This window comes from Ascochyta rabiei, chromosome 20 (genome assembly GCF_004011695.2).
Source record: "Ascochyta rabiei chromosome 20, complete sequence".
Lineage (NCBI taxonomy): Eukaryota > Fungi > Ascomycota > Dothideomycetes > Pleosporales > Didymellaceae > Ascochyta > Ascochyta rabiei.
In genome coordinates this window covers 814498-839742 of record NC_082424.1, presented here as the reverse complement: position 1 = coordinate 839742, position 25245 = coordinate 814498, and the positions used below count along the sequence as shown (strand labels likewise).

Below are 25245 nucleotides of genomic sequence, written 5' to 3'. Positions count from 1 at the left end.
ACGAAGGAATGAAAGAAGTAAACAACACAACGAACAATCTTTTACGGTTTCAAATTCAATGTGCGTGACATGCTGGAGATTTTGCCCGGCAAAGGAGAGTCGCCATCGATAGCAACGTCTTGAAGCCAATGAGACAAGCCATCACACTCGAGGGTATGCCGTTGCTATGAGCCGTACTCACCTCGTACTCACCTTGTACTCATCTACAGGCAAGCCAAGCGGCTACAAATGAACATGCGTTACTCAAGTCCAGAGTTGGCTATTCAAAATGTTTTTACATTGCACTCCGAATTGGATTCCAGAAAACGCTCTTGGAATCCACATGACAGCCACTCCACCCTTCCAGCATTCGAAACACGATGACGAGCTAGGTGCATTATGGTGGAATACATGCTCGACTCCCACCTCGCAGCATGGCACTGCTACACTTGCAGATTCAAAACAGCATCAACGCAAGTCGAATCAGAGCGCAAGGGAGAGTAGATGTTGCTGGGAGCAGGAAATTGTGCGCTCTCCCTTCCAAAAGGTAGGCCGAGGATCATGCCACGCCTCGATACTGAGCATGTGCAAAGCATGTGAAATGGTCATCGGTCGATGTTGTAGACTGTCTGTCTCGTCGACATGTGCTTACACGTACTGGACTCGATCTGCGGCTTCTAGTGCATCACTGCTAGAGTGACGTGGTGGGAGCAGCCGTCTTGTGGTTTGGGATGCAGGCAGAGTGTGGATATCGATCCAGAATTCTCGTGCATGATGTGATGTTGAATAAGCATTGGCCGCGTGGAGGGGAACCATGGCTGTGAGGACGGTTGTCGACCGGCGTGCGTTACAACAATGACGTTCAACAGGAGCATGCGCCCCTTGGAGCAGTGTACTGCTCAAACTGTACGTTCAGAGCGATTGATGCATACACATGGAAGTTTTGATATCGTGCCATTGAACGTGACAGCTGGATTGGACCTTACCATTCCTCATACATGATGAATCGATTCTTCACCCTACGATGAACTCATACGCAGCACCTAGGATCGTTAGAATACACAAGCGTACCCCAAACAGTCAGACACGCACGCGACCATGCACCTGCGTGTTCCAGAAACGAGGAGCCGTTCGAGATGCCCTTGATGCGAGACAGCGACTCCGATCCGACGCTGAAGTGACTGAGAATAGCAATCTCAAAGTCATAGACTTGTTGGCCACCGTGACACGAATCCGAGGCTGACACGGGTTGACACCGGTGCATCTCACAGACATTGTCACGAGCCCTGTCGCAGCTCCGGAACAGGCGTGTGGTAGAGCTGACAGGCGTCCGCTTCGCTCCGGCCCTCACCGTTGACCCAGCTGATGTCAGCCCGCGTCTGATCAAGCGCGCAAACAATGACTAGCTAGCTGGTTAGGACCGCACATGAACCATCCCCTCCATCGAAGAGAACTGTAGACACGTGAAATCCTGGGGTAACAGAAAACGTGTCGCCTCGGCGCATGCTGCTCCAAGACATCCTACGTGGCTTCCTCATCAGCGTACAGCGGTATCGACTGGGCCGTTGCACCGAACCGCGCTCCTCATTACCCTACCAGGTGATACAAGCGGTGTGCATGATCGCCCAAAAGCATCCATTTCCTCATTACGCTCGTGCTCGCACTTGGTAGCGTCTGAGCCGTTGGCCGGTATTTACCAGCCGCGTGGGATTTTGGGGGTTCGAGAGGAAGGTGTGTGTCCACCGTGGCTTACTGGGGTCGCAATCATCCTAAACTGGTACACGCCGCTCCGAAATCCTGTCCTGGTAGAACTCGGGCCGGCAACGTCAGTATAGATGGCTGCGGTCCGAGATGGTAGTCTTCGGTTTGCGGTCAAGGCGTGTGCAGGTCGTGAATCGAAGAGGGTTAAAGGTGCATGCCCTGTTCTGTGGCTTTGGGTATATCAAGGGCTTGTTATGGTATTGCCCATCTCGAATTGAGCCGTCGATGGCGGTGAGGCCTGAGGGCGGATTGCGCTGAATTGGCCGAAGCTTTGGATGTTACTCGAGCATGCCTAGGTAGACAGCATGTTGATCGTTCCAACAGCAACTGCACGTGTAAGACCTAGAGTCTGCAATCAGCTTGGAAGGATGGTCAGCATCACACCGCGTACTGTCATCTTTACCTGAGTGGACATTATAGCTACTTAGATCTTGTTCACTTGTTGGCAGCGAATCTCACCAAAGACTGCGTATTTAAAGACACTCGAGTTGCACACAAACAACAGGTGACTGATAAAGTCAGCGCGCAGTGCCACCAGCCCATGAACAGCACCGCAGGACCCTCGTAAATCCTGCTATGCAGCCCCGAGCTAGAACGATCGGCTTTATAACCCTCAGCTCATGTCCAGAAATTTACAAAACAGTCTGCGGGACGGGCACCAAGAGAAAGACTTGACGGGGGCGGAGCGCCGAAGAGGGAAGCCATCCGCCGCCCATCACCAACGCTTCTAGAACCAAACCACAAACAATAAGCTGAGGCTTTCGCAAAGAAACCTGACAGGATCTTATCGTGGCGCATGGCATTCCATGGCAGGAAGGTCAAAAAGCTTCATCGTTGGCGGAAGAACTCGCAGAGGCCCCACAGGGCAAAACACCGAACGGCGAAACACCGAACGGCGAAACACCGAACGGCAAAACACCGCTTGGACACCTTCTACGACGGTACTTCCGGCGGGGTACCGTGTAGAACGCTTCATGTGAATGAGGACGGGCATGCAGGTAGAGCAAGGCAAATACGTTACCGTTGTACTTGTGCAGTCTCGAGTATGCAGATGAGTGATATCGGAAGACTAGTGGGTACATAGTAGGTAGTAGCGAAGCCACCCATGTTGATCCGATAAGCACGTGGGGAAAGCATGCAACCACACCAGCTGCCAAGTTGGGGCTTGTCCATGTGAACTGCAAATCTGCCTGGGGTCCCACGAACCTCGAAGCGTTGCCTTGACGCTCGCGGGTCTGCGTGGGTTTAGACAGTTTCAACCGTTTGGCACGGCCCGCCCTCCTGCCACCTGTGACACATTTTACTTCTGCCTGAGACGAGGAGATTGGGGGTTGCTGCCCAATGCGATGGCGTGCGTCTGGCTGTGCATCGAGTCATCGGAGGGAATGGGCGTTGTGCTATTCTCCGGTGAAGTCTTTTAGTCCGCTTGTGACCCAGGAACCGTCTTTGCAACCTCGGAGACAAAGTAGGTACACATGCAGCCCAACTGGTGCGACGAGACCGCCCGAATCGCCGGAAGAGAATGGTAGCCCCCGTATCGCTCAGCGCACCGACGGACCTGTATCGTCGCAGCACCATCCGACATGATACGTTTAGCTGTCCTGTAATTCGCGCAAGCCGAATCATGGAGCGGGCGCTAGCGTTCACTTCCCCCCGTGCGCTAAGGACGTGGGTGGGGATCGTGAACAACTTGTTCAGGAGGCCATGTTCGAGCGCGTCCTTTGCGGCCCAAAATCAATTACGGGAGACCGCAATGGTCAGTCGAGACCACGGTCCACTGTGTCTCGAGATGCCGATCGAATTGCTAACATTGTTGCGATTTGCGAATGGACGGCCTCTTGTTCGAGGGGTAAGCACGTTGTGGGCTGTGGTTGATCGAGTGCAGCACGGGATTCACGGTGCGTGGCGCAACCAAGGCTACCCTGCGTCGCGCTATGCAAGCTGACCTGCCAAAGAAGAAAGATGGGCAAGACTTGGACTGTTCCTACTCGTTTAGTAACACATTAAGATGCCTTGAAACATAACACTGCAATGAGCAACAACCACCGGCTTCATCCTCGCGGGATTGGTGGCCATCAGCCACGCGAGTTGCACGGATTGAGATTAGGTAGCCGCTTGCACCAGGCTGCCGGGCCTTTTACTCCAGCCAAGAGTCCGGGAATGTGGCACCGTCATGCCGCCATCTTGGATGCAATCGTGTACCGTGCTCGTGTCGTCCGGTTGGCGAGATGTTTGTATACAGCAATACATTACTTGCTCACGCTCGGAACGCTGGTATCATGTTGCGGCTTGTTGACGACGAATGTCGTTGCAATTTGGAAGAGTGGACATTGTTCACTCCTCCTCCTCCTCCTAGCCAACAACGCCTCGTTAATGCTCTGTAGGAAAAAGACACGCAAAGGATATATAAAGTCACGGCCGAGTGCGGGTCGTAGAATGTCGTGTGTTGCATTCCTATCGTACCTGTGTGTTACATCCGTTAGCCAAGACAGGTCGGACTGAGTCTTCAGAATCGAGGATGGCATACATGGACACTGGGCGACTTGGTTCATCCTGTTTTTGCCTTCCGTCTCGACAAGCCAAACAAAGGCCAATGGCCGCAGAATTATCTGACGATTGGTCCTGGGGTAAACGAAACGAGCGCGCGTCATGTTGTGGGTCCGGGGAAGCTGTTACAGCACCCGGTTTTCATTGTGTCAGTGTTGTCGCTATTGTGTTTGACGGAAATCCATTATTGGTAGTCGCACAATCGGTTGCTACAGATTACGTACTGACTGTAAGCAGTCGACATCACGCGGTTCACGTGAATCTGACGGTCAGCAAGGGGCTTCGGTGATTCAGTCGTTGCTATTTCGCCCTTGGGGACTGCTTGGGGATCGGTACACCCTTGAGATACAACGGCCCGAACGGAAAGACGGGTCAACGAACCGCCGTGTTGCTCATGGTTCCTGGCGAGAGCAAAGAAGCGCTATCAAGCGCAAGAGATTCACGTGCGGGCCTGTGTGCGGCCCTTCAAGGCGACGAGAAGTGTGCTCGTTATACGCTCAGGGCGGCTGATGGACCTGCCGAGAGGCGTGGTGTTCAGGAACAAACCCTTGTTGCGGTAGCGATATATCAAAAGCCATGGTTGAAGTGTAGCTCTTCCGTTGTAAGGTGCCACGCAATTACCCAGATGAGTCGTGTTGCTGTACAGCTCATGAAACAAGAATTATGCTGCATGTAGCGGTACGGGAGCGTTGCACATGATACTTTGTGCGGCCGTTGTGATTCGACGAGACATTCCAGATGACCGTGAGAGTTTACCTTGTAGCCGCACTTTCGCAGTTGCTCAAAGACGGCGCTGGGGGCACGGAAGGCACTTTAAGTGGGGTACATCTTACTATCCCAACCTCGATGCTTGAAGAGGTAGGGGTCTCCGTGCTGCAAGAGTAGAGACTTGCACGTCCAGCCGTTATACGCTCTAGACGGGGGTCTCGTGCTGGACGTGCCAGGGACGGACCTGCGCGCAACGAGATTCAGCGAACGGTGACGCGCAAAAGCTACACGCACCGTGGTGATACCTCGTGAGCAGTGGCAAGTGAGCTGCTGGTTTGGACCCACTCGAGATGAAGGCGTAGAGAGCTGTCCCGGAACAGCACCTCGAGAGGATCTTGACCGATAGCAGAAAGAGTCAAATCCCTCGTGATGCCCGCTCTAGTGCGGAGAGACGGGTGGAGATGAACAAGCACGGGGAAGTGAGGCTGCCTGCTCCGTTTCCGGCCTGCTTCATGTTCTGAGAAGAGAAGCCTGACATGACGGTGAATGCAATAGAGGCCCGAGTAGCATCCGGGCAATTTCAGCGCATCGTCGGCACTCGTTGCAGGTTGCTGGGACAAGAGCATCGACCTCGGAGGGCTAGACGCAAGCGGGGGGGGGGGGGGCGATCCGCAAAGCAACGAGAGGGAAAAGAAACTTTGTGGGCTCACTTCCGCAACAAGGCGAAAGAAAATGATCACATGCTGGAGATGTGGTTTCAATACGGCTGAGTCGGGCGTATTGTAAGATTGAGGCATAGTTTACCGTGGGCCGTGCAGTTAGCGCCGTTGGTTGCGCCAGCGCAGGCGAGGGTCAAGACAGCGTGCAGAGAAGCCAGCGGCGAGGGGTGGCTGTCTAGGCAGATTGTGTCTGACGAGTCGAGCTGCTGCAGAGCGTTGCGTCGAGGTGGATGGGGAGCAGGCGGGAGGACGAGGGGACTGCCATTGCCTGGTCTACTGTTCTGTTCCTTGTGCGCGCTGCAGCGCCTCGCCGGAGCGGCGAGTCAGCCACTTTGGCCGGGGATTCTGGAAGAAGAACCTTGCGTGCACAGTCCAGGTAGCAATCATGTGCCATGCGCGCGAGAGAGCGCCCCTGCACAGCGCCATCGTGGGGGAGCAAGCCCAGCGGCCACGCGGGCACTGATGTTTTCGGCCAAAGCGTATTGGACGTAGTGGCACAGCGAACGCTGAAGGCGTCCTGGGGGGCTCATGGGATCTCAGCGCAACGCTGCAAGCATGAGACGCGCTGGCCTGGAGCGTCGTGGGCAGCACACGCCGGCCGACAGCTTTGCATGGTCAATCGTGGTAGACGGCAGACGGTGAGCGGTAGGCCGTGTATAGGCCGCCGTCCGTCAGTAGGCCATGGACAGGCCAGGAAGGCAGGAGGGCAGGAGGGCAGGAGGGCCAGGACGTGTGGACGTGCAGTGCCGGGGAGTCTCCGGAAGGGCTTGCGAGGGGCCTGTTTAGGGGCGAAGATGAAGTGCAGGGGGGGGTGTGGCCAGGTGTGGGCGTCCAGGTCGCTCCTTCCGTGTCGGTGGTCACTCCTGCACATCCCTGTCCGCGCAGCTTTCGCACTGGCCTGGCCTTTATACATAGAGATCCACTCCCACCTCGGCGCACCTGTGCTTCCCTCATATACACGCATCCTGTCGACCCTGCCCGCATACTGCCTGCATACTGCACCAGCAGCACCAGCAGCACCAGCAGCACCAGCATCAGCACCAGCACCAGCAGCACCAGCACCAGCAGCACCACCAGTACCACCAGTACCACCACCACCACCACCATCAGCAGCACCACCACCACCACCATCAGCAGCACCACCACCATCACCACCACCACCCCATTCCACTCCATCTTCAACAAACACCGCAGTCCACACCCCCCCTCCCCCCTCGACAGCCTCCTCTTCCATAGCCACATGTATTCGCAACGCCTGTAACGACGCCGGCATTCCATCTGTTCGGCAACTGCCCACCTGATTGACGACGCAAGCGCACCCACCCGCACCCACCCGCACCCTCGCCGACGCAAGCGTACCACGACAGGCCTTGTTCCCCGCTCCCTGCTTCGACACATCAACCTCTCCAATACCCACCCGGACTCACCGTGGCCGCCGCACATTCGCGATGCCACTCAGAGCCGAACTACCCATTGTGCGCGTGGAGCACGGCTCGATGCACACCATCGAGACACGCAACCCAGAGAACCTCTTCGGACTGTGGAGTGGTAAGTGATGTCGTCGAGAAAGCGTCTGCTCCCTCAGCCCCCGCTAACACGACCGCTGCAGTCTTTTCCAAATGCTCGCCTGCCATGGAGGACGGAAAGCGCTACGAGAACATGGCCTGGCGGCTGTGGGCGCGCGAGACGTTCTGCTGTCAACCAGACCACGTTGTGTCGCCGCAGTGGGCGTTTGACCAGGAAATCGCCGCCAGCGCCAGCACCACTACCGACGTGCCAGAGCTGTCAACCAGCGTTGCGTCAGATGACTCCATGTCCATTGACCCCGTCGCCACATCCCAGCACCGCTCCGACTCATCAGCCTCACGCCCAGACCTGCGCCGCCACGACTCGGCCACAAGCAACGCCCGCGGCAAGCACATGACGCCCACCGATTTGGAGAAGGTCGTCAACTCGATACAGGAGAAAAAGGTCATCGAGCCCTTGTCGCCGCTTCCCCCGCAGCTTGCCCCACCCACAACCAAGGCACCGCAACCAGATGACGCCGTAGCCCCGCGTTCGGCCTCGCCACCCTTGGCTGCCCGCCGTTGCGCACCGGAGCTCTCCACGTCCACCTTCGCCACGGCTCGCGGCAGCGACGATATGAGCGCTGCTGGCTCAGAAGCCAGCACCTCGACTGACATGAGCCAGCACAGTGTCGTCCGCGGCTTCGAGCCTGGCCACATCTCCACCTCGATGCGTTCCAGCACCAACCTTGCACCCACGCCCATCTTGAAGCAGACGCCCAGCTTCATTGTGAAGCCGCCTCCCTCCAGGGCAGAGCCAATGAAGAAGAAGCAGCCCATGTTCACGCTCGGTGGTTCGTCTGACGAGGACGCCAGCAGCTCTCTAGAGGCCTACTCCCTCGCACAGCGCAGCGCTCTGTCTGACAATCTCCGCAAGGCTGGCCCAATGCGCAAGACGACCTCCTTTGCCAACCAGATCAGCCTGCGCCAGTACCAAGAGGCCATCTCCGAGAGCGAAGGTGCCATTGAAAGCGACAGCGACGAGCCAGATGAGAGCGCCATTGAAGAGGAAGACTCGGGAGACGACTGGGAAGACGACGACGACGAGGCCGATGAGAGCCACCAGTCGAGCGTGCAAGCCACTAGCATGTTTCCCCGTGTTGACTCCAAGCCCAACCTCACCTCCCACCGCTCCCTCCTCACTACGATGATGCACGAAGGCGACCGTGCGCAGGCAATGCAAAACGCAGCCCAGCGCCAGCAGCCTCCCCCCATCCGTCGATCTCGCACAACAACACCGAACGGGCCCTCGATTGGCAACTCACCCCAGGAAGACAGTGGTTTAATGATGCGCCAACAGACCTCGCGAGCCAAGCCGATCATCATGACGACTTCGAATGTACACCCACCCGCCTTATCTCCCCGGACCACGCGCCGTCTGATGCTCCAGAACGAGCTCAGCGGCTCACTCCGGCAGAACCTGCTCTGGGAACGGCAGCAGAAGAACGCGACAACAAATGCAGCCGTGAGACGAGCTGCCACTACAACCGACCTCGAAGGTATGAGCACCATGGCTCAGGCTCAACCCATGCACACGAGTGCGAAAAACCCCAACAGCTATTTCGACCAAGGTCTTGGTAGCTACCATACCAAAGGATGGTAGTGGATCATGATTGTTTTCCCACATTTGCACTTCTAGCGGCATTTACAAGCGAGTATTGGACTCCGGGCGTTGTGGCTTTTTTTTTTGCTTTTTTTTTCATATACTTTTTACTGGTTCTCTACACCCGTCCAGCATCATGGCGGTGACGATGGGTTATGACCTCCCAAAATCTTTGATGCTTTGAAGGCATCACGTACGCCCTGCGAGGCTTCGATTCCCCTTCAGCCGACTCAACGGCGGTTCATCTGGCTTCTAAAAAGGCTCACGGCTCGCGCCTGGACGAGCTCGCCCTTCTAGGGTGGCAGCTCGTGCATTGGTCTGTACTCTTACCTGCACTGTACTTCTATTTGGGCTTAACAGAGCCATTATACCCCGGTACATGTCGACCTTGCGCGGTCGGTCTGCTACAGCGTTACCTCACATGAGATAGCAGGTAATTAGTTAGGTACTTGATCGAAAAAGCAATTGTTCACAAGACCAACCAAGTTTTCATCGACACTGCGACCCTGTGATGCTTGGTGGCTAGAAGAGCGAAGATGCTGGACCCCCTAGCTGATGCTGTTTTCGCAGCCCTTGTGGTGCCAGCACTCAACAAGATGCACACCTGATACGAGCGTTTGATCTGTTTGGCAGGCTCCTTACCGCTCTTCTGAATCATTCCGGGAGTTGCGCCCAGCGAGCGCTTATGCACACATCAAGTGCAGCACGAACCCCCGCCCAATGGCGGAAGTCGCTTAGCACTCCCCACCGCCATGGTTCTCGTTGCAGCTGTGTCTATTCCCGGCACTTGCTGAGACATGGCGAAGTTTGCCCGGTGACGACCGAGGAACGCCCCTGGCTTTTGTTTGGCCGCCTTCCCGCGGGCCGCCTTCCTCCTGTCCACCGTGACTCCCAGTGATGCGTGCCTGGCACCTGATGCAGCGGCCAACAACCGCGGGCTCACCTCAGGGAGGGCCGCTGCGTGCAGTACTCGAGGACGCTGCCTCGTGAGACTCTCGTTGTGCGATCAAGATGCAAAACGAGATGCTCTCGGCACGTACGTTGTGCGCAGCTTTCGCGCCTCGACTTCAGCCTTAGGAATCAGGTGCAGACCGCAACGCTACCTCGAGCTTCGTAAGCCTGCACCTTTCGTCTTTTCGTTGCCACCTGATGGACCGCCCGCGACGGTTGCAGCTAGGCGCTGTTTGGAGCTTTTACACGTCATGTTTTCTCTCCTTTGACGCTACGACGCCGCAACCCTTTTTCATCATGTCTGCATGCCACTGCCAATCCATTGGCTCTCCCGCTTGTCGCTCGCGAACACCATCGATCAGCCGGCAGCTTGAAACAACACTCGCCATGGGAAAGAGAGGAGCGGCTCTGCCTTAACAGGCACCCGCTGCACTACCCCGCGACCGCAGTCGGTCAGGTTGTTGATGCGCTGGCAGCTTAGCGCCTGCAGAAAGGTCATCTGAACTTGTCCACACACGCTCAACCTCTGGCTTGCCGCCCTTCCAGCCCCATAGGCAAGGAAGCTCCGCCACCACGGGAGTCTTCAGATAGCACTCCATGCCAGTTGTCTGGTAACACGCTCTCACCCAGCCTTCTGTGACCGCAATGGACTTGCCGTCACTCCACCTTGCGGCTCCGCAATTTCCATTCGTTGAATTCGTGGGGGGACTTTCGTCACATGCTCTGGCTGTCACACCTTATAGGTTACGAGGTGCACAGTGGTGACAGGCTCCTTCTCGTCAATACTGTTGTATGCAAATCTGGCGTCCCACGCACCTGCAATCCTTGGACGGAAGGCAGATCTAGATGCAACACTGTAGTCGACCGCAGCACCTGATAGCGGTATGTTCTCGTAGACCTACCCCCATCGACAACACCAGTGCTCGATAGGGAATGTGCGTGGGACAAGTCTCGTTGTCGTGCTGCGTTGTCAGAGGCGAGCATGTCGTCACTGTTATCCTGCATCCGCCTGCGAGCATCTTCCAGCCACATGGAGTGCATCAACACCACCGTTCCGGAAGGCAGACCCTATCAACCTGACGCGCGTCGACCTCAGCTCTGTCCTTCGTTCCTTGTCCCCTCACGAAGCATGTCGCTTCGTCCCAGGTTCCTTAACCTGCCCCGCCTATCAAACGGTAGCCGGAGCTTGAGAACGGTGAGCATTTCGAGAAGTGAATTCGGACGTAGAGGAGGTAAAGTCACAGTTGGTCGAGGAAGGCCCCACATCCCGAGCCCTATCCTCCCCCAGAGCCAACCAATGCTGACACGAGCAGGCAGCTTGCGGTCGAGACAAACCGATCTACCGAGGCTAAGATGTCAACTGCAGTAGTCGATAGGAAGCACGCCTATCCGTCAGACTACAAGAACCCAAACATCCTATCATACAACTACCACCAACGACGTAGATGGCGTATGACGGTGGCATCCACCATCCAATGCTTAATCTCAAGGGGCTGAAAGCAGATCGCGATGGCAATGCCGGTGGGTTCGTTGGAGGTGATGAGCGAGGTCTACAAGGCCTCCCACCCTCCACTTCTACAGGGCTGGGTGGACGTGGGTGGTGACGGCAGACTTCGCTGGCATGTCTCAGTCATGGCGACTCTCAACACCAGCGGCAACTCCATTGGACGCGATCCTTCAACAGATCACGAGCACCCCAGGTTCTCACATGTATTTCACGGCAAGGGGGGATTTCACCGCATTCACTGTCAACATGAACGTTGTGCGTGCACGGGGTTGAGGCACGGGAGGCTGTACTGTTAGTCCCGGGAGTGCTCTTTCAGTTCGGCCCAATCTGGGGTGCTCGACAGGGATACGCCTGCGGGTCATGCAGCCCTACTCTCGGCCGCCTGATTCCGCAATCTGCGTTTATGTCTTTCTACCATTGCATCCTCGGGTGTGCAGTCAATGGAATGGAATGGAAAGGGGGTTGCACAACACAACGGCAAGCACGAGCTCGAGGGTCAAAACTCCCGATTCAGGTGCCGAGGCTCGTGATCGCTGCCCACGTTCTGACTAGGCCCAACGCCATTCAGATCAGGAACCTTGGTCTGAGTCGATCGCTTTGACGACGGTAAGACTTCCAGTACGCTTCAACAACGCGATTCGAGCCTTGATCCAGCGCGATGGACTCATCCTGCCATCAGGCCACGTTGCACGTGCGGTAGCAAGTCCTCGTGTCTGCAGACGTGGTTCCCACGTAGGGAAGGCCTGAATCCGAGCGAGGCCTTTGCTTTCCACAAGTTTGCCATTCACAGCCAGCCACCGTCGGCGTCGGAGATTTGGCCGCGGCTATCGAGTGCCAGTCTTCTCGATCGGGCTTTTCCGGCGGGGACAAGTGCGGTCAGCACGGGACAGGCACACGTCAAGCACTGTTGACAAGATGGGAACAGGATGCGTGCTCTTCACGTGCGCTACCCAGAAAAGCAATGGGAGCCTCCCCACATGTAGTACAGTACTACGTCAAAAGTTAGTTCCACTAAGCGAATCCCCGCATCATCACCACGCCCACCACCCCACTTTGTAAGGCAATTAAGATAGCTACACATAGTCAAAACGCTCTAAATTTTAAGGTTGTACTGTTCTATACTAGTATTTTGTTTACTAGCCTTTTGCCTTCCTGCAGGCACTTAGGCGTGCTGGCATACTACTAATAAGTTTCTTAATAAGCAAGTTTAGGATACAACGCTAGTACTCCTTTAACGCCTTATAAAACTTATCCTAATACTCTTCTACCTTGCTATAGTTATTAAACTGTAGGTAGAGCTTATGTATTATCTGTTTAAGGCGCCACTAGAGGTGCTTAATTAGGTTAAGATTAGGTAAGTAAGCTAGCTATAGGAGAGTTATAATGTTATAATCTGCTATAAATGTCTGTATAGTATAGGAGGTGTGTATATATATATTATCCTGCATAAAAAGCTAAGACTTATAATAGTAAGGTAAGAGACCTTACTTAAGTGTTTTAATATAACTTTTGCTGGTATAGCTACTACGTAGAGTATTAGGGTCCCTCTCTATAATAATAAGTAGACTCTGCTGTAGTCTACCCTGTGCATCTAGCCATATGGCTCCCTACACTATCTAAGCAGGTAGACAACTAGTAGAGATCCTAGTAATTATCCTTAGCTTCTATCTCTTATTAGGATAGCAAAACACCCACTGCTGTTTATAGCCAGAGCCCTTCTAAACAGAGCACTTATTGCTGAACTTAACTATGTGCTGACGCCAATTAAACGTCTAATACTCTTAAGCAAACTAGAGACGCTAGAGAGCATGCCTACAAGTAAGTTTAGGCCTCTTTTTACTCCTCTAACAGGTTATATAGTATTACTTAAGTGCGTAATAGATAGTTAACTTACTAGGCTTATAGGTAGTAGTGTTGTTAGGTAGGGCAATCTAGGTAACTTTAGTAAGCTTAGAGTAGGTAATCTAGGGATTTCTTTATGTTGTGCAGTGTAGGAGCTTCTTCTGCGTATTAGATAGTATCTTAGGTCTGCCTAAGCAAGGTCTATTATATATAGTTCCTGTAGTGTTAAAACGTTTGTAAAGATTTCAGATAGTACGCTTACAATAGCTAAAGTAACTAGCAACTTTATAGGTACCTGCACCTGCGTGTAGCTACCTAATTGCCTGATCCCGCTCTACAGAATTTAAGCGACGGCGTTTCTGCATCTAATGGTCAAGAAAGTAAGGAAAACGGAGTAGTAGTGGTGAAGTTGTAGGTGGTCAAAAAGTATGGGTGGCTGGGTTGACGCGTCGGAGGGACGCTAGCGCGGAACTAACTTTTGACGCGCGACTGTACGTTTCATTTCAGGTTATGATACAGACCCTGATCTGAGCTGGACCCGCGAACCGACCCTGGCGGTGGGAAGGCGCTTGCTGTTACCGATGGAAGAAGACGGTTACCCAGAGGTCAGCTGCGGTGGTCGAGTTTGCAGTGGTCGCCCAGATAATTTCCCCGCATGAGCGGAGACGCCTTGCCCTTTGTTTTTGCTTGCCGCTTTCGGAAAGGTGCGACGAGACACGGCTGCTTTGTTTCCCCGCCGGCCTGGCGCAAGACCAAGGACTTTCCCCAACCAGCCAGCCTGGACTCATTCACGGTTGACGTTACACATGGAAACGTCGGCCAAGCACCGCCTGACATGACAGGGCGAAGAAAACCAGGCGCCGGAAGTGGTAGGTTGCGGCAGTGTCGCATGCGGGCAAATGGGATTGCCCACCTGCATCAGATGCGCCCCCATGCTTTGACCATGTCCCCGCAAACAGTTGGCCTAACGAGGTCGGATCGAGGTCACGGCCGCGATCAAGAGGCTCGAATGTTGCCAGCGGCTTCTGATGCCATGCCATGGTGGCGTGTGCTGTGCGGAGCGCTTGCTGCGGTTTCACGCCGTCTCGAGGGCAAGAGGGCCCGGTTCATCGTTGTGGCCTTCTGGAAGACTGGGGCTCCGCATCGAATGCGCCGCCCTTTGTGGGGATCACGCGGCGGGGCTGGCAGAATGACGTATGCGGAGCCCTCTGCGCAGGTACGCGCATGTCGATCGTTCCTGCATACAACGGCACGGTATCGAGAGATTGTGGATGATGAACGGTATCGAGAGATTGTGGGTGATGAACGGTATCGAGAGGTTGTGGATGATGTGGATACCTACCCTCCATACGCTGTCGACGAGGATGCTGGCATGGCATGGAACGAGGGTAGCGCAAAAGACGCGCAAAAGACGCGCATACGTCATGGAATCGAAGCACGCAAGCAGCCCCTGAGGCTGAGCTGAAGCGCTACAAGGACGGAGTTTCTACAGATGATGACTAGCAGTCACCAGCACGCACACGCACCTCGCACCTCTCCCCTCCCAACACACCGACGCATGAGGGGGGCGACGTTGGAAGCATGGCCCTGCGCACGTTTAGACCTTGGACCACGGCTGGCTTGGCTTCGTTCCGGTCAGGGTGCACAACAGATATTTCGACACGGCTTCTTGCGCAGTGCAAACCATGCTCACGTGCGTGTATGTGTGCGTGCATGCTAAAGCACAGTATCCACCGCCCAGTGGAGCTGGAGGCGAATCGAATGTCCCAATCTCTCGACTCGAGCAGTGATTAGACAGGGAATCTCGACATCGCCCAGCGACAAGCGCCCGTCGATAGCGCCTCTGACAACTGTTGAGCGTCGCAAAGGCTGATGTTCCGCAGAGCTTCGACGCAGCATGCAGCATGCAGCATGCAAGAAAGCAGAAAGCAGAATGCAGAAAGCAGAATGCAGAATGCAGAAAGCAGAATGCAGAAAGCAGAATGCAGAAAGCAGAATGCAGAAAGCAGAATGCAGAATGCAGAATGCAGAATGCAGAATGCAGAATGCAGAATGCAGCCAACGGGGCAGCCGCAGAGCCTCAAACGTCAAACGTCCTAGGGTCGCCGGCTTTTCGCCGAACCACAAAACCATCTTCTTGCACCCTCTCACGCCTCCCCCGCCAATCATAGGCTCTCCGGTCAGCACTATCAAAGAATTTTCTCTGCTCTGTATCATCGCCTGCAATCCTTCCGCAAAACAGGCCGCCGGCAGTAGCCTCGTCTTTGCCCCAGTCGTCGTAGTTCCTCTCGGCAGAATGACGAGCTCCTGCCAGGCCTTGTGATGAAAAACCGCCCACTCTCAACACACACAACCCCACAAATTCTCACCTTCCCGGTTCTGTTTCACGTGCGCTCGCTTCACCTCCGCGCACGACAGAACCCAGCTCCGATATGACCCGGCTGTGCGACGCGAAGCGAGGACACCCGCGGCCCAGCCACGCATCCAGACCGCGACAAGACCGTTCTGTTTTCAGCACCGGTCCCGCAAGTCGTGTAACTTTGCGCGTCTGCTAAGCCACCCACATGCATGGCCGTCAAAGCCGCCGCCGTCCAGGACTGCTATTCGAGGTGCCCCCGTTTGGGTCTGGGCTTCCCGCAGAGCCTCATCTGCGGCGCTTGCTAGTGCATTTCCTATTCAGTCTTGCCAGCCGTGGTACCATGGCCAGTTGGACGAGCCGTGAGGGCCCGGAGCGCTGCTTCCGAGCAATGCCTTCATTTGTTGCCGTCGATGATGCTCTTGACTGCTTACCGTGTACATTGGGCCAAGGCCACCGCCGATTTCTCCTTTCGTAAGACCCTGTCCTGGCCTCTCTACCGTGCGGCTTCTTTGCACCTGTCTCGGCGATCCAAAGCCCAGCGCGTTGAATCATTCTTGGCTCAGAGTGGTGAACGTGCGGGTTAGGGGCTGCTGGCATCCGGCTTGTGGATCGACTGGCGTTGCACATGGCACGTTGGGCTGGGATGGCCCGGACGTAGGGCAGAGATGGGGGCGTCTGAGGTGTGTATTGAGCCAAAGTGGGTGCGTATTGTTACCGAGTATCGATACAGGTGGAGCTGTGCAGATTGCACGGGTCGAGCTCTGCACCTAACTCATGCTCAAAGTGCGGATGGCGGTTGGTGCCTGATATTGGGGACGATGCCTGAACGTAGGGTTCGGACGCTGGTGAGCTTGGGTTGTAACGCGAATGGATGCGTGAGGTTCGGAGATGAAGCCGTGAGGTTTTTTGAGATGAGCAACATGTAGACTTCACTATGGTGGGTGTCGTTCGAGAATTGACTCGCAATGTCACTCCCAATCTACCGATTGACGTTTTGTCTTTCATAAAAGTATAGAGAATTGGGATTGCGCCGCCGTAGTGACCGTAGTCACAATTCACCAACACCAAGTACAAAGCTCCAGCACCGTCTTCATCATAGCTGAATGAACGTTGATGTGTGTGTGTCTCGTCCATGGTCTACAAGATCTTGACAGAATAGAATAGTCCTGCTCCACGAGCACCGAACGATCCAACAAAAGCAACATTCACACTTATAAAAAAAACATCCTGCATGCCTATTCACTCAGCTCAACCGGCCTTGGTGCATCTACCAGTCCCCAGCAACCGCACTACCCACTTCCTCCCTCCTTTGTCAATGTCCTTGATGTGCTTCCAAACGCAACAGCGAACAGATGAAACCAGCTCGACGCACGCTCTTTCTTCTCTGGAAGGGAGGTGTCAGACTCTCCCATCACCTCTGAAGGGAGGAGACGCTGTACGCGTGTATGTAAATGTCTGATGATGGCTTGCTCTTCGTAGCTCAAAAGTCGCGGGAAATCGTCCTATACCCGATCTTGCAAAATGCTAGCACCGCCATGGCTGCCTGGCATCGAACGCGATGATCAAGACTGCCTGTATAGGGTTGCAGCGTGGAGTTTGCGTCACACAGATGAGAGCTTGGATAGAGCTGGGTAGGCACGGCAGACTTGGAAGTGATGGTGAATGAGAATTTAAACGCCCGCTGGTCCCGTGCTATGCAAGTGGGTATCTATATAAGACAAGCGTGTGCCCGAACGTATACGGAAAACAAAAGATACGCATGAGGGAGCCCGACAAGGCCCGTCCCTCGAAGCTTCTATATCCAGAAGACGCTGCATCTTGAACCGCCTAGGTCCAGACCACCAACGTAGACCGAAGACCTATGATCGGCCTCCAAAAAACCCGCATTCTCGGCCCACAGTCTGTTGTGAATGACGGGGACCTGTTCTTGGTAAGGGAACAGCTCAGCGACGTCGGGCGGAATTACATCCTTCACAAGATCCCAGTTCGGTGGACTCTGCAGGAGTGAAAACTCGCTCGACCATCTCGCGAGCGCAGCTTCTACAATTGGGACGACTCCCTCAAGATCTACAAGCACGCGTCGAGCGAGTAAGGTGTTCTGTGCTAGAGCATGTAGTAGACCAAGAGCTGAATCGAATGTCTGATGATAGATTGGGACCCGATAATCCAAATCAAGACCGAGTAAGCTTAGGTCGCTGACAAGAAGACTACACAGCATGAGAAGACTGCTTGCTAGCGAGGGAATCATGTAATGTCGAAGAACAGATGGGTGGTTTGTGTTGGACTCGTATGCTCGTACATGTGCAAGCGTATCGACTGCTAGATTGCTGCAGATCCCAGCGGTGGCGCCATCAAACTGTAGAGACATCATTTTCGCACGTCTGGTCATGAACCGAAGGTTGTCGAAGCTCATACGGATGTATTGATGACGGCATAATGGGTTAATCTTCTTTGCCAAGTTTGGGAAAGTGTTGGCGAAGAAGTCAGCGATAGCTGCATCGAAAGTAGCAACTTTGTCGGTGAATGTATCAGTGAGCACGTGGGCTGCGAGGAGATTGTCCCAAAGGGAGCCAGCAAACCGAGACCAATGGATCATACAATCCAGATAGGCATTTGCGCTGTCGCTCTCGTCAAGCTTGGCACGTGCATCTGAGATATACACATCAGAAAGAACGCCCTGTACCGATTGTCAGGCTTGAAAACTGTCATGCGATTGCGAGAACTCACCTGGTGATACATGTCGCTCGGTCGCTCTACGTCGATGTCAATATCTCGTATTGTATAAGGACGACCGCACGACAGGGATATGCGGCGATCAACGATCAAGACAGTCCAGAATACGCGCAGACGCTCGTACGTCTCCAACACACCAGATGTAGTGTAGGAAGACTGGCGGTTCAGGCCTTGCTGAAGCACGTAGCGACTGGCGAGACCCGTGGTGTTGTAGGCGAGACTGGGTTGATCGATCAGGGCGCAGTATAGAGCCTACACGTGTCAGTTTTCCCTGAACCATGGAGCGAGGACAACACGCACCTTGAAGACCAGGAACTGGGCAAGACTGACGTCGCCCTGTCCGTAGAGCTGTCTACTACCCACTACATCATCCGCAAGCTGAAGCCAGTGCCAACCTGCGGGCTTGTTGACGTGACTCGGTCCTGTTGTTTCGGTTGAGGCGTCATGCCACGCGAAGATGATGTAGTTCAATGCCAGGAAGCACACATCGTCCTGGTGCACCTCCGTTTTTGCCAGCACGTTCTCGCTGCGAAGTCGGAAGACTTGCTCGTCAACGCAAGGATGGAAGCACTGGAGCTCACGAAAAAAGCTGTCGACATATCGTTGGTAGGCGGTGGGGGTGGGAAAGACCAGTGTCCGACTGCCTAGGCGTAGGGTGGTTATGTCGGCGCCTAGCAGTGGATCTATGGCGGAAGTTGAACTTGGGTGGACATACGCAGTCTGTGGTGGCTGACCCAGGAGCGTTAGAGCTGGATTGATAGCGTCGAGGATTGGTAGAGACATAGAAGACATGGACATGGCCAAGTCGCTGGCAGATTCAGCGCGCTCCATGCTTGCATTGGGCGTCGCCGTCGTGGCGCGGTCCTGTAAAAAGGCCTCCATCATGGCTTCGACACGCGCCATGCGTGCTTCCATGGAGAGCCCCAGGGCACTGGCGTCGCTGGACTTCCGCTCGGCAACTTGGTTCCGTGGCATGATGCTTCGCTGTGCAAGGCCGATGCCATTGCTGGGTGAGGTTGAGGTCGGAGGCTGCTGTGACAGCGAGGGGCGGCTGAGGTTCTGCAGGGCCTCGGCGGCCGTCTGGTCCTCCGAGTAGAAGCAGCGCTTGCCGTTGTCTCGACATCGCTGGCAGGGGTTGTCGCCGGAGCACTGCGCGGCATCAGCATCAGCATCAGCATCAGCATCAGCATCACGTGCAGCATGCAGCATGCAGCAAGCACCGCCAGTCGAGGACGAGGCCTACCTTGAGCTTCGACCGTCTGCACGACACGCCTGCGGAGCCATGCGTTAGCCATGAGGAAGCCTGCTTTGAATCTGTGTTGCCATGAGTGCCGCATTGCGCGCAAGCAACCGCTGCGGAATGATCGGAACGGTCTCAAGCAACAAACATGGGCGGTACAGAAGGGTGATGAACGCGACATACAGGCTTTTGGCGCGTACTTCTGCCGTGCCTTCTTTCGCTTAGGTGAAGACGACCGGTCGTCGTTGTTTCGGCCTAGAGGCGATGGCTGGTCGTTCATCACGCGGCGATATAGGAGACGGATGAGGTCGTCGAGTCGTCAACGCTCGGAACAGACGCGCTGACATGCAGAGCGGGTCCAAGCGCTGCCAAGAGGCCGACGACTTCACGTCACGTCTTGTAACACTCTCACGTCGCTACAAGCAGTCTATATTCGCTGGTCCCGAAGAGAGACGTTGTCATGGCATGGAATCTCGCCTGTTTTCGGAGCGCACCTCTCCGTACACTGACATTCCTGTTCGTCTGAACCTACGCTACATCTCTCGCGACTTTTCAACAAGGAGACCGTCCGTGTGTATTTGCGTTTACGAAAGCAGCTGCGGAGGCAACGTGACGACGATGTCTAAGAAAGTGGTGCCAGGAACGTGCCCATCGACACATTGCGTGATTGTTGCCTCCTGCTGCTGACGTTTAATAGACCTGCCTTCATGACACTGGAATTCAATGCCGACTTTGACCAAGCGTGCGTACCCGCGCAAGAGGCTTCCTCGAGCAAAAGTAGGTTTGCCTTGGGTCTAAGCATTAGAGGCTGCCAAAAGTATGATCGATTCGGCCGCGAACCGCCAATCATTTCCTTTACTCCCTGTCCAGCAATGTTTCCCTTGCTGCATTCTTTCGTTCCGTGTGCAACCATGCATGTACCGACGGGTAATGGCACCAATCAAGAATGCCTGCGCGTTGCTCTGTACACCATGTGTGCCATTGCCTACTCCGCAAGGGCTCGACGCCTTGTGCCTTCCCATTGACTGGTGGCCTTCGAAGCTATCGAGCAGCCTCCTCAGAGGACGAGGACTCAATCTTTGATATGCTTCGCACTGTCTTCGGTAGGCGTGTTGCAGATATACCGCGACGAACTCTGACCACCTGCAAACCGGGACAAAGAACATCAGTCCAATAACTCAAAGACCTGTGCATGATCATCCCTGCCATTGGATTGCATTCTCGTTGAAGCCAATGCCATTTCGAAGCCATCTCCAGCACACTCGGAGCGGGAACAATCATTCCATACAGACTCTCCGCTCCATAGAAGCAAGCCTTTCGCCACCAGATGCTCAGGGAGATAGCGAGCTGGATCTTGGCGTCCTGTTACATACTCTTGGCGAGCCGTTTTGCGTACCAGATATTGGCCATGGGACCGTAGAAATCACCGACAAACTGCCGTAGCCGCATACCTCTGTACGAAGGGTGCTGATGCCAACCTTTCAGACATGACCTCTGTTGACTTTGCTCCACTTGTAGAAAGAATGAGCAGAGCTAGATGCGATCGGGACTACTCGATGTGGCTGTTACCCGCCTGTCTGCCAGATGATCGACATGAATGATCTCGAAATGTTTTCAACAAACCCGATTGGTTGAGCCAGAGGTATATTGGCTCTCTTTTCGCCAGTGCAGCCATCTCTTTCTCTACACCTATTGTCATTCGTTTGACCTCATTCACTACAGTCTGCATAGGCGAACGGCATCACTGAGACTGAGTCTCCATCAACACCGAAACAAGGTAGAAGTTTTACCCTCGTTACCACTCACTGACTACAGGTTTTTCAACAACACATCCCCATCATGGGTCGTGTCTACCGACATGTGCTTTCTACGAGCTTGATCCTTGCTGTCGTGGGCGCACTGCCAGCTCCCGTGCCTCAGTTTGGAAGCATCGGCAGTATTTTACAGCCAGGCACTAATGTACTTCCAGCTGCTCTCCCTGCTGCACTTCCAGCCGCTCTCCTTCCTGCTCTCCCTGAAGCGTTTCCGGCCGATCTCCTTCCTGCTCTCCCTGAAGCATTTCCGGCCGATCTGACTCCTGCTCTCCCTGAAGCATTCCCGGCTGATCTCACCCCTGCTCTCCCTGAAGCATTTCCGGCCGATCTCCTTACTGACCAACCGGTCGCTGCACTTCCCAACGCCAACACTGGACTCCTCGGCGGCCTTGTTGGTGGTATTCTTAAACCCGCGGATGGTCTTCTAACGTCGGCTGGTGATGTTATCGGTACTGGCGTGGCCGATCTTACAGGCGGACTTGGAGGGCTCATTTCTGATGCCGGCGAAACTCTCGGCGATGCATCAGGACTTCTCGGCGATACTACAGATGCAGGAGCGTCTGGGTTGGGCAGTGCTGTTGGCGGACTTGCCGGCGATCTAGGAGATGCCGCAGGAGCTGCCCTAGGAGCTGTGGGCAATGCTGTGGACACTGCTGGGGCTGGAATCGGCAGCCTCATTGATGATGTAGGCGCCACAGCTAATGACATCGCGTTTGGAGATGGCGTACCTTCCGCAAGTCTGCCTGGTGCTTCATCTCCAGACCTTCTGGACCTCCTTCCTGGTGATGGAGGACTCCTTGGTCCTAACGGCATAGTACCCAATCAGATTGGCGACGTCACTGATATTATCCCTGATATTACTTCTGGCAACCTTGGCGGCATCATCCCGGATGTGCTTGGGGGGATTCCCGGCACTGGTGGCGATGTCACCGATATTCTCCCAGACGTCGCATCTGGCAACGTTGGTGATATTGTTCCAGACCTTCTTGGTGGACTTCCAAATGGTGGGGTACCCAACACTGGCGGACTTCCTGACCCCAGCACTATCATCCCAGGTGTTACTAGCGACCTCAGCAACGTTGTGCCCGATATCACTTCAGGAACCCTTGGCAACGTTATCCCAGATGTTCTTGGTGGCTTACCTAACACAGGCGGCGACCTTACTGATGTACTCCCTGATCTTGTTTCAGGGAACCTCGGTGATGTCGTCCCAGACGTTCTGGGTGGGCTACCCAGCGGAAGCGGCCTCCCTGATCTCACAGGCGGCGACCTTACTGATGTACTCCCTGATCTTGTTTCAGGGAACCTTGGTGATGTCGTCCCAGACGTTCTGGGTGGACTACCCAGCGGAAGCGGCCTCCCTGATCTTGGCCTTGGTGGTCTCCCTGATACTGGTCTCCCTGATGCTGGTCTCCCTGATGCTGGCCTTCCTGATCTCGGCCTCGGTGGACTCCCTGATGCTGGTCTTCCTGATCTTGGCCTCGGTGGACTCCCTGATGCTGGCCTTCCTGATGCTGGCCTTCCTGATGCTGGCCTTCCTGATGCTGGCCTCCCTGATGCTGGTCTTCCTGATCTCGGCCTCGGTGGACTTCCTGATGCTGGCCTTCCTGATGCTGGCCTCCCTGATGCTGGCCTTCCTGATCTCGGCCTCGGTGGACTCCCTGATACTGGTCTTCCTGATCTTGGCCTAGGTGGACTCCCTGATGCTGGCCTTCCTGATGCTAGCCTTCCTGATGCTGGCCTTCCTGATCTCGGCCTTGGTGGACTCCCTGATGCTGGCCTCCCTGATGCTGGCCTCCCTGATGCTGGTCTCCCTGATGCTGGCCTTCCTGATCTCGGCCTCGGTGGACTCCCTGATGCTGGCCTTCCTGATCTCGGCCTTGGTGGTCTCCCTGATCTCGGTCTTGGTGGGCTTTCGGATCTTACCAACATCGCCCCCAGTGATACTGGCAACGTCGGCGATATCATACCTGATCTTACTTCAGGGAACGTTGGCGGTGTGATTCCAGATATTCTCGGTGGTCTCCCAAACACAGGAGGCGATATTACTGATGTGATCCCGGATATCATCTCTGGCAATATCGGCGATGTTATTCCAGATGTTCTTGGAGGGTTGCCGAATACTGGCGGACTTCCTAACGCTGGTGATCTCCCAAGCCTTCCCACAACTCCCAATACTCCGACAGCCCCTAGCGTTGGCGGCATCCCGGTTCTTCCGGGTGTCGATCTAGGCGCTGGTGGAGTCATTGGTGGTGGGATTAGCACACCCATCGGCGATGCTAATCTTGGCACTGGCGCTGGAGGGGTGGTCACGATACCACCCGTCACCATTCCTGTTCTGCCAGGGGTTGGAGGAACTGATCTGCCAACACCCGAACTTCCTACAACCGATCTGCCTATCCCGGATCTGCCTGCACCAGAACTGTCTATCCCAGAACTGCCTATTCCTGATCTGCCTATTCCTGATCTTCCTATCCCAGATCTGCCAACACCAGAACTGCCTACAACCGCTCTGCCCATCCCAGATCTATCTACGCCTGATCTGCCTACGCCTGATCTGCCTACACCTAATCAGCCTGGCGATGTTTCTGGACAACCAACCTTGCCCAACATACCTGTCACGCCAGACACACCCACTCTTCCGGGCACACCTGGTGTACCGACCATCGATCCCCTTACGCAACTCCCTCTGGACTTGATTACTGGTCTCCCCGAGGATCCAATCACTCATGTCTTCTATGATGCATCTAGTGGGCTTCCGCTAGCCACAGATCCCATCAGCGGATTTCCAATTGACCCTATTCGAGGCGCGCCTATCAATCCCGCCAATGGTCTGCCAGTCATTTCTCCTTCTACAACGCCAGCGATCGACCCAAATAGTGGATTTCCAATTGATCCCATCACAAATCTGCCGCAAGATCCCATCAGCGGTATCTTCTACAACAGACTTTCAGGACTACCTCTGCTCGCAGACCCGTTGACTAATTTTCCTATCAATCCCACTTCAGGGCTTCCGATCAGCACTATAAGCGGCCTCCCTGATATACTCCACGGCGCGCCTGTTGCTCAACTGCCCACAGTATCCGCCACGACACCCGTACCGGGTCAAAGCCAACTGCCGGATGGATTCATCTTTCAACCCTCAAGCGGCTTCATCTTAGATACATTGAACGGCCTTTACTACGACGGACTAACGGGCGCTCCACTTCAGATCGATGCGTCACTTGGGCTTCCAATCGATCCTCTCAGTGGGTTCCCTCGCGACCCGGTAAGCGGAATCTCTTACGACGCCAGTGGCTTTCCGATAGATCCCACCTCGGGCCTAGCAACAACACCCCAGGTGAGTCTTCTCATTTTGTTAGCACCATGCTCTGTCTCGAATGCTCTATGCTCTCAAGGTATCTATCACGTGATATCCCTCACCGCGGTCGCAGCTCGTGTTCTCCCGTCCGTGAGTAGTCGCTTTTTCCAAAGGACGAGATTTTCTAGCCGAAAGCGGGGCTCATGTTCTATCGATTTGGTTGTTCTCTTCCATCCAACGCAAACTATTCCCTCAGGTACATACAACCACTGCATTTTGTTAGCTAATGTCAAAATGGGGCGTTGAGACTTCTGCCCAGACACAGCTATTAGTACTGTATTTAGTGTCACTTTAGCTATACGGCATATTTGCACCATCAATCTCATATGACGCAGCAGGCAACTAATAGAGTTATCCACACTGCGACAGTCGTAGCATTTGTTTCTTTCAGTTAGTACGCTTCCACAGACTGTCTCCACGGCAGGAATCGACGAACAGAGGTGGCGCGCTGAAGAAGAAGAATCACAGATATTCACACGCTTACGCATACTCTAAAAAATTTGTTGAAAAGACAGACGTCAGCAGAATGAGGTGAACGAATGCATCATATCTTGCC

General features: G+C 54.7%; 5 protein-coding genes across 6 annotated transcripts, besides 7 other annotated features; 4 read left to right on the top strand and 1 right to left on the bottom strand.

Moving 5' to 3' along the window:
- Positions 1 to 2608: 2608 nt before the first annotated feature.
- Positions 2609 to 2661: a tandem repeat.
- Positions 2662 to 4077: 1416 nt separating this feature from the next.
- Positions 4078 to 4094: a tandem repeat.
- Positions 4095 to 6405: 2311 nt separating this feature from the next.
- Positions 6406 to 6443: a tandem repeat.
- Positions 6444 to 7162: 719 nt separating this feature from the next.
- EKO05_0010741 (uncharacterized protein) lies at positions 7163 to 8882 on the top strand (the record flags this gene model as incomplete). The annotated part of the gene is made up of 2 exons (XM_038943580.1): positions 7163 to 7262; positions 7324 to 8882. 2 exons carry the CDS (start codon positions 7163 to 7165, stop codon positions 8880 to 8882), a joined length of 1659 nt encoding a protein of 552 aa, XP_038793686.1.
- Positions 8301 to 8335: a tandem repeat.
- A 2460-nt stretch (positions 8883 to 11342) lies between the features above and the next one.
- Positions 11343 to 11636, top strand: EKO05_0010740 (uncharacterized protein; the record flags this gene model as incomplete). The annotated part of the gene is made up of 1 exon (XM_059637837.1): positions 11343 to 11636. The coding sequence occupies one exon, from the start codon at positions 11343 to 11345 to the stop codon at positions 11634 to 11636; it is 294 nt and encodes a 97-aa protein (XP_059493820.1).
- A 694-nt stretch (positions 11637 to 12330) lies between these two features.
- Positions 12331 to 13672: a mobile genetic element.
- A 165-nt stretch (positions 13673 to 13837) lies between these two features.
- EKO05_0010739 (uncharacterized protein) lies at positions 13838 to 14647 on the top strand (the record flags this gene model as incomplete). The annotated part of the gene is made up of 1 exon (XM_038947304.1): positions 13838 to 14647. The coding sequence occupies one exon, from the start codon at positions 13838 to 13840 to the stop codon at positions 14645 to 14647; it is 810 nt and encodes a 269-aa protein (XP_038793685.1).
- A 427-nt stretch (positions 14648 to 15074) lies between these two features.
- Positions 15075 to 15240: a tandem repeat.
- A 2096-nt stretch (positions 15241 to 17336) lies between these two features.
- On the bottom strand, positions 17337 to 19794 carry EKO05_0010738 (uncharacterized protein; the record flags this gene model as incomplete). 2 transcript variants are annotated; one of them, XM_059637835.1, is made up of 5 exons in its annotated part: positions 17337 to 18218; positions 18269 to 18526; positions 18575 to 19423; positions 19518 to 19546; positions 19698 to 19794. In XM_059637835.1, 5 exons carry the CDS (start codon positions 19792 to 19794, stop codon positions 17337 to 17339), a joined length of 2115 nt encoding a protein of 704 aa, XP_059493818.1. The 2 variants fall into 2 exon arrangements, with proteins under 2 accessions (XP_059493818.1, XP_059493819.1); XM_059637836.1 differs by having other exon boundaries at positions 18575 to 19794.
- Positions 19431 to 19489: a tandem repeat.
- A 1559-nt stretch (positions 19795 to 21353) lies between the features above and the next one.
- On the top strand, positions 21354 to 24935 carry EKO05_0010737 (uncharacterized protein; the record flags this gene model as incomplete). The annotated part of the gene is made up of 1 exon (XM_059637834.1): positions 21354 to 24935. One exon carries the CDS (start codon positions 21354 to 21356, stop codon positions 24933 to 24935), a length of 3582 nt encoding a protein of 1193 aa, XP_059493817.1.
- Between the last annotated feature and the right edge of the window lie 310 nt (positions 24936 to 25245).